The sequence below is a fragment of the Penicillium antarcticum genome, assembly GCF_028974205.1.
Source record: "Penicillium antarcticum strain IBT 31339 chromosome Unknown utg000006l_segment0_segment0, whole genome shotgun sequence".
In the NCBI taxonomy this organism is placed as follows: Eukaryota; Fungi; Ascomycota; class Eurotiomycetes; order Eurotiales; family Aspergillaceae; genus Penicillium; species Penicillium antarcticum.
In genome coordinates, this window is record NW_026695304.1 from 82099 (window position 1) to 96401 (window position 14303).

Sequence of the window (14303 nt, forward strand, 5' to 3'; positions counted from 1 at the left end):
GGGTACCCGCCAAGAACCCGTTGCAGCATAACTATCCTAAATAGGCCGTGCCAAGATGGATAAAGCTGCTGATTAAGTCAATTAAATTACGGTTATTTACCTCTGTTCCAGTCACGTCTGCTGTTCTTCCCTGAAAGCCTCTCTTTCTTTTGTGAAATTTCAGGAAATTGCCTTGTTTTCAGAATAGTAAGTCGTGGTAATGCTATAGACATTGCTCTCGGCGTTTTTCTATATAATTGTGGTAGTGAAAAAAATGCTTGTTGGAATACTGCTCTGTAGATAGGAAATATATATATGAGACGTGCAGTGAACTCAGTGGATATTTATAACAAAGGCATCAAAGTTCTGACGGCCGTCACAAAAAGGGTGCTATAGACTATAAGCAATCGCACTAGTACTTTTGACGGCCGTCAGTTAATACGCTTATTAAGTTATAGTGTTCTACAAAGCCTTCTATATACCGTACAAGCTTTTTTCGATGGCCGTCAGTACTTCGGGACTAACTTGAAGGGAATGTATTAAGTGTAGCGGGTAACCTATGGGTTTATAGGTTCTTGGCGGGTAACCCGCGGGTTACCCGTTCTGCATACACGCGATAAACCAATTAATATGCCTTTTCTTCTTCCTGTGTAGGCTTTATTGATATATCATCTTTTTGTCTTCGAAGAACAGGGGTATCGCGAGGCCCCCAAATATAAGTCTACGCGTTTTAGAATCTTCTGTAAGTCGTCTAATAGTCATTAGCGAGAAACCCTTCAATGTGTACAGTCCCTAATGTCTCAATTCACTAATGCCTACGCATCATCTACGTATAACATAGACCTCCTACTACTAGATAACCTTCCAATTCTTCCTTCGGACGACCTTACCCCTGATCCATCGATTAGTCAACAGGCATTTCCTCTAGTCGCAAGCTCCGCAATCGACTCCGATTTCACACTACAAACCTTCTTGTCTCCAATTCCACCCAACCTCGAGACTGTTCGACCTAACCGTGTCACTCTATATGTGGTATATACTAAAGAAATGACTATCGAGTTCGTACAATGGTGGCTACAATCAGACTTTGGAAGAAAGAAGCGCCTACGCTGGGACTCACGGCACTTCTCTGATGTTTGGGATCATTTTGACCAGGTAGCCAGGGCTACTAATGGGGAACCGAAGGTAATGTGTAAGCTTTGCAAGGCTATTCTAAACCACCTAGGGCTTAGTGATAGGACTTCAACCATGAAGAAATATGTTGTAAGCTGCGGTGTAAAGAAGAGAGGCCCAAATATTAGGCAATTCATGCAAGCGGTATAATACCCTCTTTATCCTTATATACGTCGATTTTAATGATTTCTCAAGGCGCTAGTACCTTCTACCGATACCCCGTTTAGCCAAGAAAAATAGGAATCATGTCTTCTTCGGTTTATTACTAAATCAAGACTACTATTCCAGCTCCTAGAGCACGCAGGCTTCCGGGATATTATAGCCATGGCCCAAAGAGCTCCTAAGGATATCAATATTCCGTCTGCAAAGGTAGCACGGAGTCGACTACGCACTACAGTCTTCGAACGCTATCGGAAAATACTCGAGAGCTTGCCCGAAGATAGGAAAATCTCAATTGCCCTTGACTATTGGACGTCCCCTTTTGCCCAAGCATTCATGGCAGTCACTAGATATTTCATTGACAAAGACTAGAACTATCGAGAGCTGCTTCTTGGATTTGAACCACTTCGTAGAGCATATTCTAGTGCTAATCTTAGTGCTATTCTACTTCAGCTTCTACGGAATCATAATCTGGCCGATTGGGTGCTTACCATCACTACCGATAATGCATCAAACAATAATATATTAGTGGCAAGTATTCAAGAATCGGTTCAGTCTCTTGATCTCGGTAATAGTATAGCAATCATTCGAGTTCTATATATGGCCTACGTTATATAATTAAGTTTGAAGCAACTTCTCGGATAGATGAAGGCAGAACCAAAGAACAACACTACCTAGGCCGAATGGACTAAATCCTAGGAACAGTTAGTTCGGGCTAGGCATCAGAAAAGGGAGATTATTGACACTCTAAACAAGGTTCGCCCCTAATTAATCTAGTAGATGTCTAATTCTAATATCATATTAGCTTCGGGGCCTAGCGATCTTTATTAACGCGAGCCCCTAACGTCGTGAAGCTTTCCTGTCTCTTTAGACGGGTTCGAACGCTCTTGTTCCAATATAGGACGTCTGTACGCGCTGGAACTCGACATTCTTAATACTTCGCCGAGCTAAACGACTACAATCCTACTTAATTGAATTCTGTTCAAAGTATGGCTATCCCCACCTCTAGCTTGATTATGAGCAATAGCGTCAGATTAATTATCTACTCCTAATTACACAGCCATTCTTCCGTTTTACGACTGCACTATCAAAGACAAAGGATATCACTATCCACCTAATCTTTGCAATCTACAATAAGCTCTTTGATCATCTTAAAAAGTCAATCAGGCAGCTTGTAAGGAAGAATATCGCCTAGAAAAAGCTTATACTCACTGCTCTCCGCGTAGCCGAGGAAAAGTTAAGGCAGTACTATAGTAAGACGGAGGATATCCATAGTGATATCTTTGCTATTGGTACAATGCTTGCTCCGCACCTAAAACTCTAGTTCTTTCGAAGTAGAGAATAGGGTGGTAGGCCTAAGTTAGTGACTCGATATCGACAGAGCTTTGAGGACTTCTTTGAACCGTATAAGCAACGTCGGTTAAAAGAACAAACTAGCAGTGATCAAGAGCCTACTACGCAAGGCTTAAGCCTAGATCTTGATCAAATGTTTAGCCTCAACCAGGTATCTCAAGCTTGTTAGCAGAACGAACTTACAATATATCTTGATAGTGGTAAGTATACCTAGTCTTTATATTGTCAAACTTAGGTTAATCAATGTTCGTTAGCAACTACTGCTACTATGCTAGTTCGCGCGTTCTAGAAGGAGCACTAGGCTATATTTCCTATACTTACAAAGCTCGCACGAGATATTCTCTCGATTCCTACGACTGGCGCGGGCGTTGAGCGGCTATTTAATATAGCGCGGGATATCTGTTACTATCGTCGCGGCTTACTAAAAGCTACAACAATTCAGGAAATCATATTGTATCGTTGCACGACCGAGTTTGAGGTCCAAGAAGACGTGATTGCTGTCTAGAAGGAGTACTTTTCTGAAGGCGATATAGAAGCGGATCATAAGGAGAGAGATAGTCTAGATAGACAATAGCTAGAAGATACAATTGAGCCAATTAGTGATAATAAGGAGGGGAACGAGGATGATACACAATCGGTTATTATTCTTGTTTAAACCGAAGCAGCTGTGCAAGGTCATTCAGAACGTTCTCTTGGAAAGAGGAGAAGGAGTATTGCATTGCAACAGGATACTGAGGGCCGTAAGGATGATAAAGAGCTAGAAGAGGATGATGTACCCCTACCTAAGACCCAACAGCGTGTCTCAGGAAGATCTCGAAAACGCCCACGGGTTTATGACGATCAGTTTATAGAGTATTAGTCTTTGATGAAATTGAAGCTATTCACACTTATTTTGCTATCTAGTATCTGTAAACGTGACTACCTATAAGCAGAATACATATAAATACAGCCAAAAAAATGCACAATTTGTGTATGTCACGAGATTCTCCATGTTTGCACTGTTTATTAACCCGTGGGTAACCCGTGGGTCGGGTCGGGTATGACTATCAAAACCCATACCCGACCTCGGGTATAGACTTTGGACCCAAAACCCGCCAAGAAATGGGTATGGGTCGGGTAAAACCCGCTTACCCACGGGTATGGGCGAGGCCTACTTAGAAGCTTAAGAGACAAAACAGCCTTTTCGAGAGTAGTTAGTAATGTACCGTTATTCGATGCATTATCGGTAGTAATCGTAAGCACACGATTAGTAATTTGATGCTTCTCAAGTAGCTTAAGTAGGATACTACTAAGATAGGCGCTAGTGTGGGAGCCACGAAGAGGTTCAAAGCCGAGTAAGATCTCACGGTAGTTCCACTAAAGGTCGATAAAGTAGCCTATAACTGCCATAAACGCCTGACAAAAAGGGGAGGTCTAGCAATCTAATGCTATAGAAAGCTTAGCGCCCTCTAGGAGGGTTTGAAGCAGAGAATCCTGACGTTCCTTGACTGTCTCCTGAAGATACCGACGGATAGTCCTAGCACTAGGTATTTCAGGGATAGATAGGGCAGAGGAAGCTATTTCGATAAGGGCGCGAAATTCAGGGTGCTCAATAAGCTAGAATGGTAGGCGTAGAGCAACAATAAAGGTGGTTAACCTATCTATCCAAGCTCCCGGTGAAAACCCCTGTTTGCGGGAGGGAAGATTTGTCTATAGAGAACTATATAAGTTAGTATAAAGTAAGCCTTGTAGATAGTATTTATACCCTATTCGAGATCATCTCTCTAATATCTTGTGTCTTACTCCTTCCCTTTTGACAAGTAGCGGCTTGTGAGAAATGCCTATTTATAGTAGATATTCCCTAGTGCCGGTCTATAGGATAAGCAAGGATATAATCACACTGCTTATATATCACCTTAGGGGATCTATCAGAGATTGCAGTAACCTAGTAGAAGTGTTCCTAAGAGCCTGCTAGCCGTTTACTATCAAAGATATTCCGTTTTGTTGCACTTCCATACTCGGTTTTCAGCTACCAAGCGACAAAATCTTCGTTAAATATCTCTGTCCAAAGGATATAGTTCTTCTTGCCAAATAGACCAACACGCTTAAGAGTTCATGGAATCGGGATAGGTACTACCGGTCGTGTGAAGGCCATACTAGGAGTAGATATTAGTGTTACGCCTCCGTCTAGGTTAAATGGCTTATTAGATATAAGGAAAGAGAGTGTATCAACTAGGTTGTCCTTAAAGATAGATAAGGGATAATTATCCGAGAATTGGGATACGTGGCTCTATGATATATTGATGAATAATTAATAGATAGTGGGTAGTGTGGCTTTAGAGTGATGGTTAAGACATACTATTATCTTTTATCTAGGCAAAAGAATCCTAAGGGGTATTCATATTCAAGAAAATAATAGATAGATGATTTTAGATAGAATAGACTAGATTATAGACCGTAATTAGCTGATAAGACCCACTCTACTTAGATCTATGCGGTCTTAGACCGCGGGGACCGTATAAAGACCGTAAGGACCGCATAAGGACCGCCAATAGACCGCCAAAAGACCGCAAGGACCGCCAAAAGACCACGAGGACCGTATAGAGACCGTATAAGTACCGCTAACGGACCGCCAAAAGACCGCAAGAACCGGTAGAACTTATTAGATCCTGCAAATAATCTATATCCAACGCGTATTAATCGGCCTAAATAATGATAGCTATTAGATATCTAGTAGGAATATTAACAGTTTCTAGGCAATAGATAGGCTCAAATTCTGACGGCCGTCAGAAATCTAGTGGGGATATCAACAGTTTCCAGGCAATAGATAGGCTTAAATTCTGACGGCCGTCAGAAATCTAGGCTAGGGATATTAATAGTCATAACTCTTCCTAAGCGTATAAGTGCTGCTGTGTAGAAAATATATATATCTTTGCATGATCAGAAGTAAATTCTAAAATATCAACCACAACAGTCCGAAATTGAAATTTCATTGGTAATTAACTTAATACCAAGCTTCATGAAATCAGATACAAGGTAGTTTCAACTATTTTATTGATTGTTAGACCTGATTCATTATCAAAATTTGTGTAGATACCAAAACAGTGTTAAATAACAGTAAAAAACGTGGCTGAATAATCAGTTTATACGGTCAAACAAGGAAGGTCTTGGCATAATTATGAATTCGCGGGGGACCGCATAGGGGACCGCAAAGGACCACGGGGGACCGTGGTGCGGTCCTGACTACTTTGAAAAAAGACCAAAGACCGCATGGTCCGGTCCCGGTCCTCAAAGTTGGGACCGGACCCGGTCCTTGCCGAGGTCTACTGCTGTCGGCAGAACGGCCGGTCATTGGTCCCACCGCCCGCCAAATGTGGTATATAAAGACACCGCCTTCCCCTATTCTGCCCACTTTTTCGTAGTAGGGTTGTCGAATCCAGCGGACTTCCTGTATTTTCCCTGACCAATTGGAGATGTCAATGGCTCTGAGTTGTATTACCCCTATTACGAAGCTATTTATGCCTAGTATAATGACTAATTCCTTGGCATCGGATCTATAGTATCTCCGGTTTCATGCAGTATTCGTAGGGTATTGTTGACACATAAGTAGTCGAGGGTCCTGACAGATGGACGCGATAGGCAAATCGCAAGGTCTTTTGTGCAGAGTCAGCGGCTCTCCGACCGGACTGTATTCAAAACGGCACTGCACCACAAACAAAGAGAACGGCCACTTACACATTGCGCACAATTCAAGATAAAACAACCGTCAGGTGCTTTCAGCGTCGATGGGGACCGGCATTCTGAATTGGGTCTTCACTCCCGCATATTTGCGTATTCGTAACAGAGGGCTCCGTACCTCTAACAGCAGCCAACCAATGTTCTTGGGCTTACTGATTCAGTTGCGGTGGGGAACTTTAACTACGAAATTGCTAACACAAAGGGATAGAGTACTAAACCTGATTTGCCCTCAAGTTAATTAAAGTTTTATCGTCTAAAGCGGATGACCGCCGCCAAGTTCGGGTGGCGTCAACGTCATATCACGCATGTCGATCATCCGAGCCCGCAACCTTGTGCTTAATTCGTCCGTGGTTTCGCCATCCGCGGTTCCCCTCCTCGGCCAAGTCACACTCCGCTTGTATGTAGACCTTGACATTTCCCATGGGACTTAGTCCCATGGGAGTTCCTACAGAGGTCTAGTCCCGTGGACCCACTCCCATGGGAGTAAAAAAAAAAATTGGTCCCGCCATGGGAATTCCCGTGGGACTCCCATGGGACTAACAAAATTTCCCATCTATACATTATTTTCATAATAATAATGGATAAATTGCTGAGTTATTATAATAAAATACGGTAATTTAAAGGTGTTTTAGCGAGTATTGAGACTAACAAATATTTATTACTTTTGATATATTTTGACCATAGTTTTGTGATTATTTAGTATATCTTGTAGTGGTGAATCCCGTGACAGTAGTATTTTAATGGCCTGAGGCATCTATGATGCCTCAAGAGACATGCAGTCTTCTCCTACAGAGAGAGAGGAGCATGATCCAACAACCTCAATATGACTACAGTTACTCGCAAAACTTCTTGATTCATGATATAGCATCAGGTTCGGTACGATTTACACCTTCAGGGACCGCTCTCTACGCCTTCAGGCCATGGGAGTGGTTGTGTGATCTCTTCATTAGTATCGACCCGTCTGCTATGTCAGACTGCCATCGTGCCATCCCCATTTCAATCTTTAATTTAGAAAAAAGCTATTGTAAATAAAATACCGTTCGGAACCGCAAGAAATGCATTATTTATACAAGTCACGAGATAGCTAATGTTTGCATTGTTTACAGTCCCATGGGAATTCCCATAACTCCCATGGGAAATGTCAAGGTCTACTTGTATGTAACCAATCGGTATTAAATGGGTAATAGCTTAAAGTCAAACTATACTGACGTGCCGCAGATGACCCAGAATAAGTGTAATCGGCTACGTGTTGCAATCAAAGTCTACTCTTTCTTCCACATCTAGGTGACGTATCAGTGTTAATCTTAATAGCGCTAGGATTCTCGAACAGTACACCATACTTTTGTCATGTCATTATGTGTTCATCAGGATAGTATTACTTTACAACCATGCCTTGGTGGACGATACTACAAATGATTGGGCAGGATGTGCCAAGGACCTAAGTCAGAAATCTTTCGTACACATTTTTCTTGAGCGTCTTAGAAATTCATTACCTAACACCGAGGAAGTAGGTCCACTTTGTATCTAGCCACGTAGATCAGTTGATTGAGGATAAAATGGAACCACATTACCACGTAGTGAGGTTTATGGGACCCACTATGAAGTAATAATACAGATTTATGTCGATCTTTAAGGCGATGCGTATCGGCTAGTACCAAGGGACCTGGAAGCACGGTACGGCTGGTTGATTATGACGGGAGGCTACTGTCGACTTTAGGATACCACTGTGGATCCTACGAGATTGGCGTATTCATTGTCAGCCCATTTCCCTATATAATTTGTCCTGAAGTCGGATTGACTGGGAAGTACAGTGTCTTAACACATCGTATGATTACCCCTGGTGATCTCTCAACGGATCCTCGTATTTCAATCAACACTTATTTAATTGAACATGTCGAGTACTAGTCAATACGCCGTATCCTGAGGTTGACTGGGAGTTTTATCCTAACACACTAGGAATTTAACATAACAATCCCTGTACTCTGAAGGAGCCTGCCGAAACCATGCGGTTATAGCGGTAAGCTTCCACCACTGATCGATCACTTTATGATAGTGCATTCCCAAATGTATCTTGGGATTAGAGCCTCTAGCTTCACATGTCAAGAGCCTTGATTTATGGCAAGCCATATAGCCATATATAGTACTTCAGCCACAATATACCATTGGTATGTTAGCCTGTTAGTATTGGCCTACTTGTGGTTGCCAACGCTATGAACCTCCAACGAACGGCTTTACGTTTGACCTTATGTGATCATAGGGTGGCCACGCCTGGTGATCAATTACACCAGTCTTCTGACCAACCACGTGTCACAATTAAATAGGAGCCATCATCCCTCTGCAACCAAGACCTTGGGTCTTGGTGGCGCATTGCTTCTAGCAGTAGTAGATTTGCCCGTGTCAAATGTATTAGGTCATAAATCCAGAAGCTAGCCATATGGTTTGTCTCGACCACCTGAGATTATTATTCTGTTATGTCTAACACTTTGTACTACTAAATTCTAAGCCCATTCTACGTAAACATGACACCTAGAGTTGTTCTACGATAATAAATGAGTTGTGAAATGTATAAAGCTAAAGCTAAACAACAGTGGCTGCTCGAGTCCAGGCCTTTCTCACAATTTATTCCACCGCTTGTCTGAAACTACAAGGCTTGCAGTGAACGCTGCTTCACTTTAAATCTTTCAATACCAAGCTCTAACCTACTTAAGAAAACTCCCATAACAACATGTCCGACCCACATGTAGTGTTATCTGAAGTCACGGAGCAGCCCATTCACAACTAGTGTGGAACATCACTACTCCACCAGCATCTGCTGGCTACGGTTCCCGGATACAAATCAGCCCGACAGTTTGTGGAGCAGTTCAACCTTGTTGCCCGCGAGTCACCTTCTTTGCGGACAGCAGTCGCGCAAATTCCTTTTGTCGTCCATGTTGTATGGAACAAACCAGAACAGAACATCAGTCAGGCGCAAATCGACAGTCAGATCAGCGTTCTTAATGATGACTTCAACGCAGCAAATTCTGACTTGAGCAAGGTGCCAGCCGCATTTAGACCGTTGGTGGGCAATCCTCTCATCAGATTCTTCCTAGCGAAACGAGATCCAGAAGGCAAATCAACGGTCGGGGTAACACGTACTCAGACGGCAATTATATCGTTCGATCACAACAGCGCTACCGACCCACTGGATCAAAGGATGAAATTTACAGCCCAGGGCGGTACAGATGGGTGGCCGAGCGACCGTTACCTCAACATATGGGTTTGTAAGCAAGGTGGCCTTCAATCTTTGCTCGGATTCGCTCAATTTCTGGGACTCTCAGCAACGACCGACGGGGTAGTAATCTCCCATACTGCCTTCGGAAAGGGGGGAACAGCGACTTCTCCGTTCGACTTAGGTCGTACTGCTTCCCATGAAATCGGCCATTGGCTTAACCTTTTACACATATGGGGGGACGACGATGGGTGGGGCGCTGGATTACTCTGTTCCGGTACAGACCTTTGCGATGACACCCCAAACCAGGCTATCCCGAACCGTGGAGGACCGGCGTTCCCACATATCACATGTAGGAATGGCCCTAATGGTGATCTTTTCATGAACTATATGGACTACTCTGACGATGCTACGACGGTCATGTTTACCAAAGGTCAAGTCGCCCGGATGGATGCAACTCTATCTGGGCCCAGGGCCTCGCTGGCAGGATCGAATTTTCAGAACTTCATCTTACATACTGGTACCGCCCTTCACAACACAGATGAGACCTTTGACTTTGCGATGACTGACTGGAACGGCGACGGCCGTCCAGACTTGGTCGCTATCAAGAAGAGCAACACTGGTACAAATAGCACTGAGATACATATTCTTTCTGGCGCGTCGAACTTTCAGAGCTTTATCTTACATACTGGTACCGCCCTTCACAACATAGATGAGACCTTTGACTTTGCGATAACTAACTAGAACGGCGACGGCCGTCTAGACTTGGTCGCTATTAAGAAGAGCAACACTGGTACAAATAGCACTGAGATACACATTCTTTCTAGCGCGTCAAACTTTCAGAGCTTCATCTTACAAACTAGTACCGCCCTTCACAACACAGATGAAACATTTGCCTTTGCGATGGCCGACTGGAACGGCGACGGCCGCTCTGATCTTATAGTCATTGAAAAGACCAACACTGGAACAAACAGCACAGAAACACTTATCTTTTCCGGAGTTTCAAACTATCAGAGTCTCTTAGCACAAACAAGTACGGCCCTTCACAACTCCGACAAAACTTTCGACTTTGCGATGACCGATTGGGACCGGAATGGACACCCCGATCTTGTTGCCATCAAGAAACGCAACACAGGCACCAATAGCACAGAATTGCACATAATTGCCGGTTGATTTCAATCCGAATTCAATATTGGATTCCAAATAACGGATGAAGGGTCTGGAGGACTCTTCATTCAAGGACATGTATGATTGAGGATTGCAGATGGAAAAGTGCTTTTGCTTCATTACTTACTCAAAATTGGCAAACCTGTTTAATTCATGTTAATTTTCACTCTGGGCTCATGTCTATCTCGAGTCTTAAACTTGTAAAATGATTATTGATGTTCGGAGCAGACAGTAGTTTCTACACTTCATTTGAAGTCACTTTTCATCATTGAACCACAGGCACATGTCATCGATAGCATAAAAGGATGGTCCTTGACGAGCTTCGTCTCACGAGCCTCCGTCGCCTACAACTCGAGCTGCTCGGACTCTTCCTACCCTCCCTGGTTCGAGGACGTCAATATGATCCCCGGAGTTATCACGCGAGTCCGCCAATCGATGTTACATATATCTAGTCTTGATACTGGCATAAAACTTGATCCTGTTGAACCTTATCGACACCTGGCATGAGAAACCAAGATACTTATCGCACACGTGGATAAGCCCTAGGGCTGTAGTATATTATGAGGAAAAGATCGGTGAAGTTAGCATCGTGGGTTATCTATTCTCTAGTTTCCATAGATATAGAGAGCTTGGGATAAGTGCCCCTTAATACCTAGGTATATACTATATATCGCTTTGATGTTCCCGGGGTCGATGCTCGGTAGAGTTCCCCAATTCAAGAAAGGCATATTCCTAAATTATCACCTAGGCATGCACCTATGCAAGACTTTGGAATTTCCAAGATTGTCAACCAGGATCCTGAGCCCGTGGCCTAGGGTCCTTGGATGGAAATATCACTTGACAAATTTTACTTTTAATGAAGAAGCAGCTTTGAAGATGCTACAGAATAGTGACGAGTGATAGACACATTTGAGAACCAAGACTGAGGATGAAGAGATCATTGATAACAATAGCGTTTATGACAACCGGAGCAATTCGTACAAGGAGATAGGCCAAACCGAGGAAGCTTTGAACAAGAACGGTTAAACAAATCACATTTGAACAAATCAGGGTTTACCAAACTAGATTAAATAATAACGTTGAAGCATTTAAATCAGAACATTCTTACCACGAAGTTTCAATGAAAATATCTAAACGCTTGAATTGAAGCGTTTTGATGAAGATTCTCGTTGGTAAAGAAATTGCCTTCGAGTGAGTCTTCAAAACCAGGCTGCCAGAAGCGTCGAGGTCGGCTTATTGAAGAAAGAGTATATCGAAGACGACAAACAATCAAATTCTCCCAGACCCCACTTATCAGTCACCCCTCCGTATTCCACTCCACATTAGGTATAGAGCCTCTCATCGAGTTCTACGTACTTTTTGAAAAGTTCCGGTAGATATTTAAGCAGCAGAGACTACAGCTAGGTAGGAGAATATGAAATTGATACTACTGTTCTTAAAAAGCAAAATGGCTCCATAGTACTCAATTTGATGCTTATATAGTGCCGATCCTCACAAGTTACGCTACCAAGTGTCTCCAAACGGGCCTACTATCCTTGGCCGTGTCTTAACCAAAAACGTCCTCCAGTTTTGTCTAAGAAGAACTTTCAAACACGATTAAATCAAGCCTTCAGAGCAGATCTCTTAATCAAAGTACGTTGAAATAAGAACTCACAATGGTTTAAATCAGAATTTTTCAACCAAAAGGCTACAAGCGTCTGAATAATAACATTTAAACAGAATTTTATGAAGATTGCACGGTGAAATCAAGAGGGTTCAAAAAGAACACATAAAAAATTTGACGCAAGATCAAATGAGATTACACAAGCATTCAAATTAGGAGGCTTAATCGGGAACGTTTAAATGAAAAGCTAGAAGCTTAGGGCTCATAACCTGTTGTACTTCGGTATGAATTGGTTATACTGAACTAGAGGGAATAAATGAGGCTATGTATACAAAAAGGGAAGATCAAGTTGATTGTAAATCAACTTTATTCTTCGTATAAGACACCTCGAGATTAATTCTAATGGTACGGCTTGGTGCCTGATCTGCACCAGCCTCAAATCACAAGATCCTCGGCATTATGGTGCTGGCAATAAGCTATGCTGGATCATTCTGTGAGAGAATATAATTTATCCTTCTGTGTTACACCCTAGGACAACTTGTCTTTGATGAAAGTCAGCGCCCGCGATCCGTACTCGGTTATATAACCCGCGTGAGTTGCGGCGTTATTGCCATTGCAGCAATACGGATCACCAGCGTCACAATACGACTGTATATTACTGGCTGACGGGCATGAGAAGCCGGCCGGGCGGGCGTCGAACTGAAATTTTCATCATTAAGACTAACACTTAAGAGTGGGTAGGAAAGGGGCAAAAGACTTACACCTCCAGCAGTGCACGTTCCAAAATTGTACGATAAGCCAGTCTTGAACAGTGGATCACCCATAAATATGGCTGCCTTCACCATATTCACGGCCGAAGAAGACAACGGGATCGCAGTGTTAGTGTATCCCTGATTGGGGACACCACCGCCGCATAGAGCCGCGTCTATAATTTCACCACCCTATAATAGAGATTAGATTAAGTTAGAGAGTTTTAGTGTAAATGTAAGTGGCAATTCTAATAGCTAACCTGGGAGTATCCAACTAAGACAAGCTTTGTCTGAGGGCATTTCGAGTTATATGTATTCACAGCCGACGCAACAGCCTGAATGCCTTGAGAAACTGAGCTAGAATAGCTAGCGCCTCCGCAGGAGGATTGTCCACCGCATGCAGGATAACTTATTGCCTCGGATGTTGAGCCAGGATAGGCACTTAGAATCTCATTGACGATTGTGATGGTTAAGCCGTACCCTGGAGGCACAGTGGTCCCGCGAGCACCGAAGACATGTACGTTAGGGCAGCTTTGACGCTTCTCATGGTCAGCGTTCAGTGGAGTAGCTAGACTGCTGCTGACAAGTATAGTAAGCGCGATAAGAACAAAAAGCATTTTTCTCGAAGAAAATTCAAAGGATGCTATATGCGATCGCAATGTTGGTTCTGTGGTGAATTGAATGCATTTCTTGGGGAACTGAGGGGATTATTTAAATATTCAACCAGACTTAGGAGTCCAACACCGTTCCTTGTTTCCGCAAAGCTCCATAATTGGGGCAAGGGGCGTATTCCTCTGGTCCGGGGACAGAATCTGACCTAGTGTCAAAACAAGTGTATCAAGGAACACATGTCAAGTTTGACCGGGAAGATGAACAATGTTTAATTAGCCTGAAACGGTTGAAATCAGGGCGAAGCCAAAATGTCTCAGTATAGATGGCTGGTCCGCTTCAGGCTATTGTTATGTGACGCAGATCTATGCCGTTTTCCGGAATTCCCCCGCATTATTTTGGGTAATCAAACCGCAGATCCTCCAAGTGGGGAGCCGAATGCTTTTCGGTCCGGCTGATCCGGTGGAGACCAATCATGATTTTCTAGTATGGATTCAAATTAACGATTATCTTGCCCAGGGTATAAATATCTAAGTATAGTAAATAATTAGTGCATGTATTGGTTCTAATTCGACCAAAACAACTA

The 14303-nt window shown here is 43.1% G+C and overlaps 2 protein-coding genes across 2 annotated transcripts; one reads left to right on the top strand and one right to left on the bottom strand.

Moving 5' to 3' along the window:
* Window positions 1–9106: 9106 nt before the first annotated feature.
* N7508_006106 (ulilysin) lies at window positions 9107–10762 on the top strand (the record flags this gene model as incomplete). The annotated part of the gene is made up of 4 exons (XM_058464172.1): window positions 9107–9121; window positions 9188–9641; window positions 9699–10280; window positions 10353–10762. The coding sequence occupies 4 exons, from the start codon at window positions 9107–9109 to the stop codon at window positions 10760–10762; spliced, it is 1461 nt and encodes a 486-aa protein (XP_058318025.1).
* Window positions 10763–12887: 2125 nt separating this feature from the next.
* N7508_006107 (uncharacterized protein) lies at window positions 12888–13725 on the bottom strand (the record flags this gene model as incomplete). The annotated part of the gene is made up of 3 exons (XM_058464173.1): window positions 12888–13058; window positions 13121–13300; window positions 13369–13725. The coding sequence occupies 3 exons, from the start codon at window positions 13723–13725 to the stop codon at window positions 12888–12890; spliced, it is 708 nt and encodes a 235-aa protein (XP_058318026.1).
* Window positions 13726–14303: the final 578 nt, after the last annotated feature.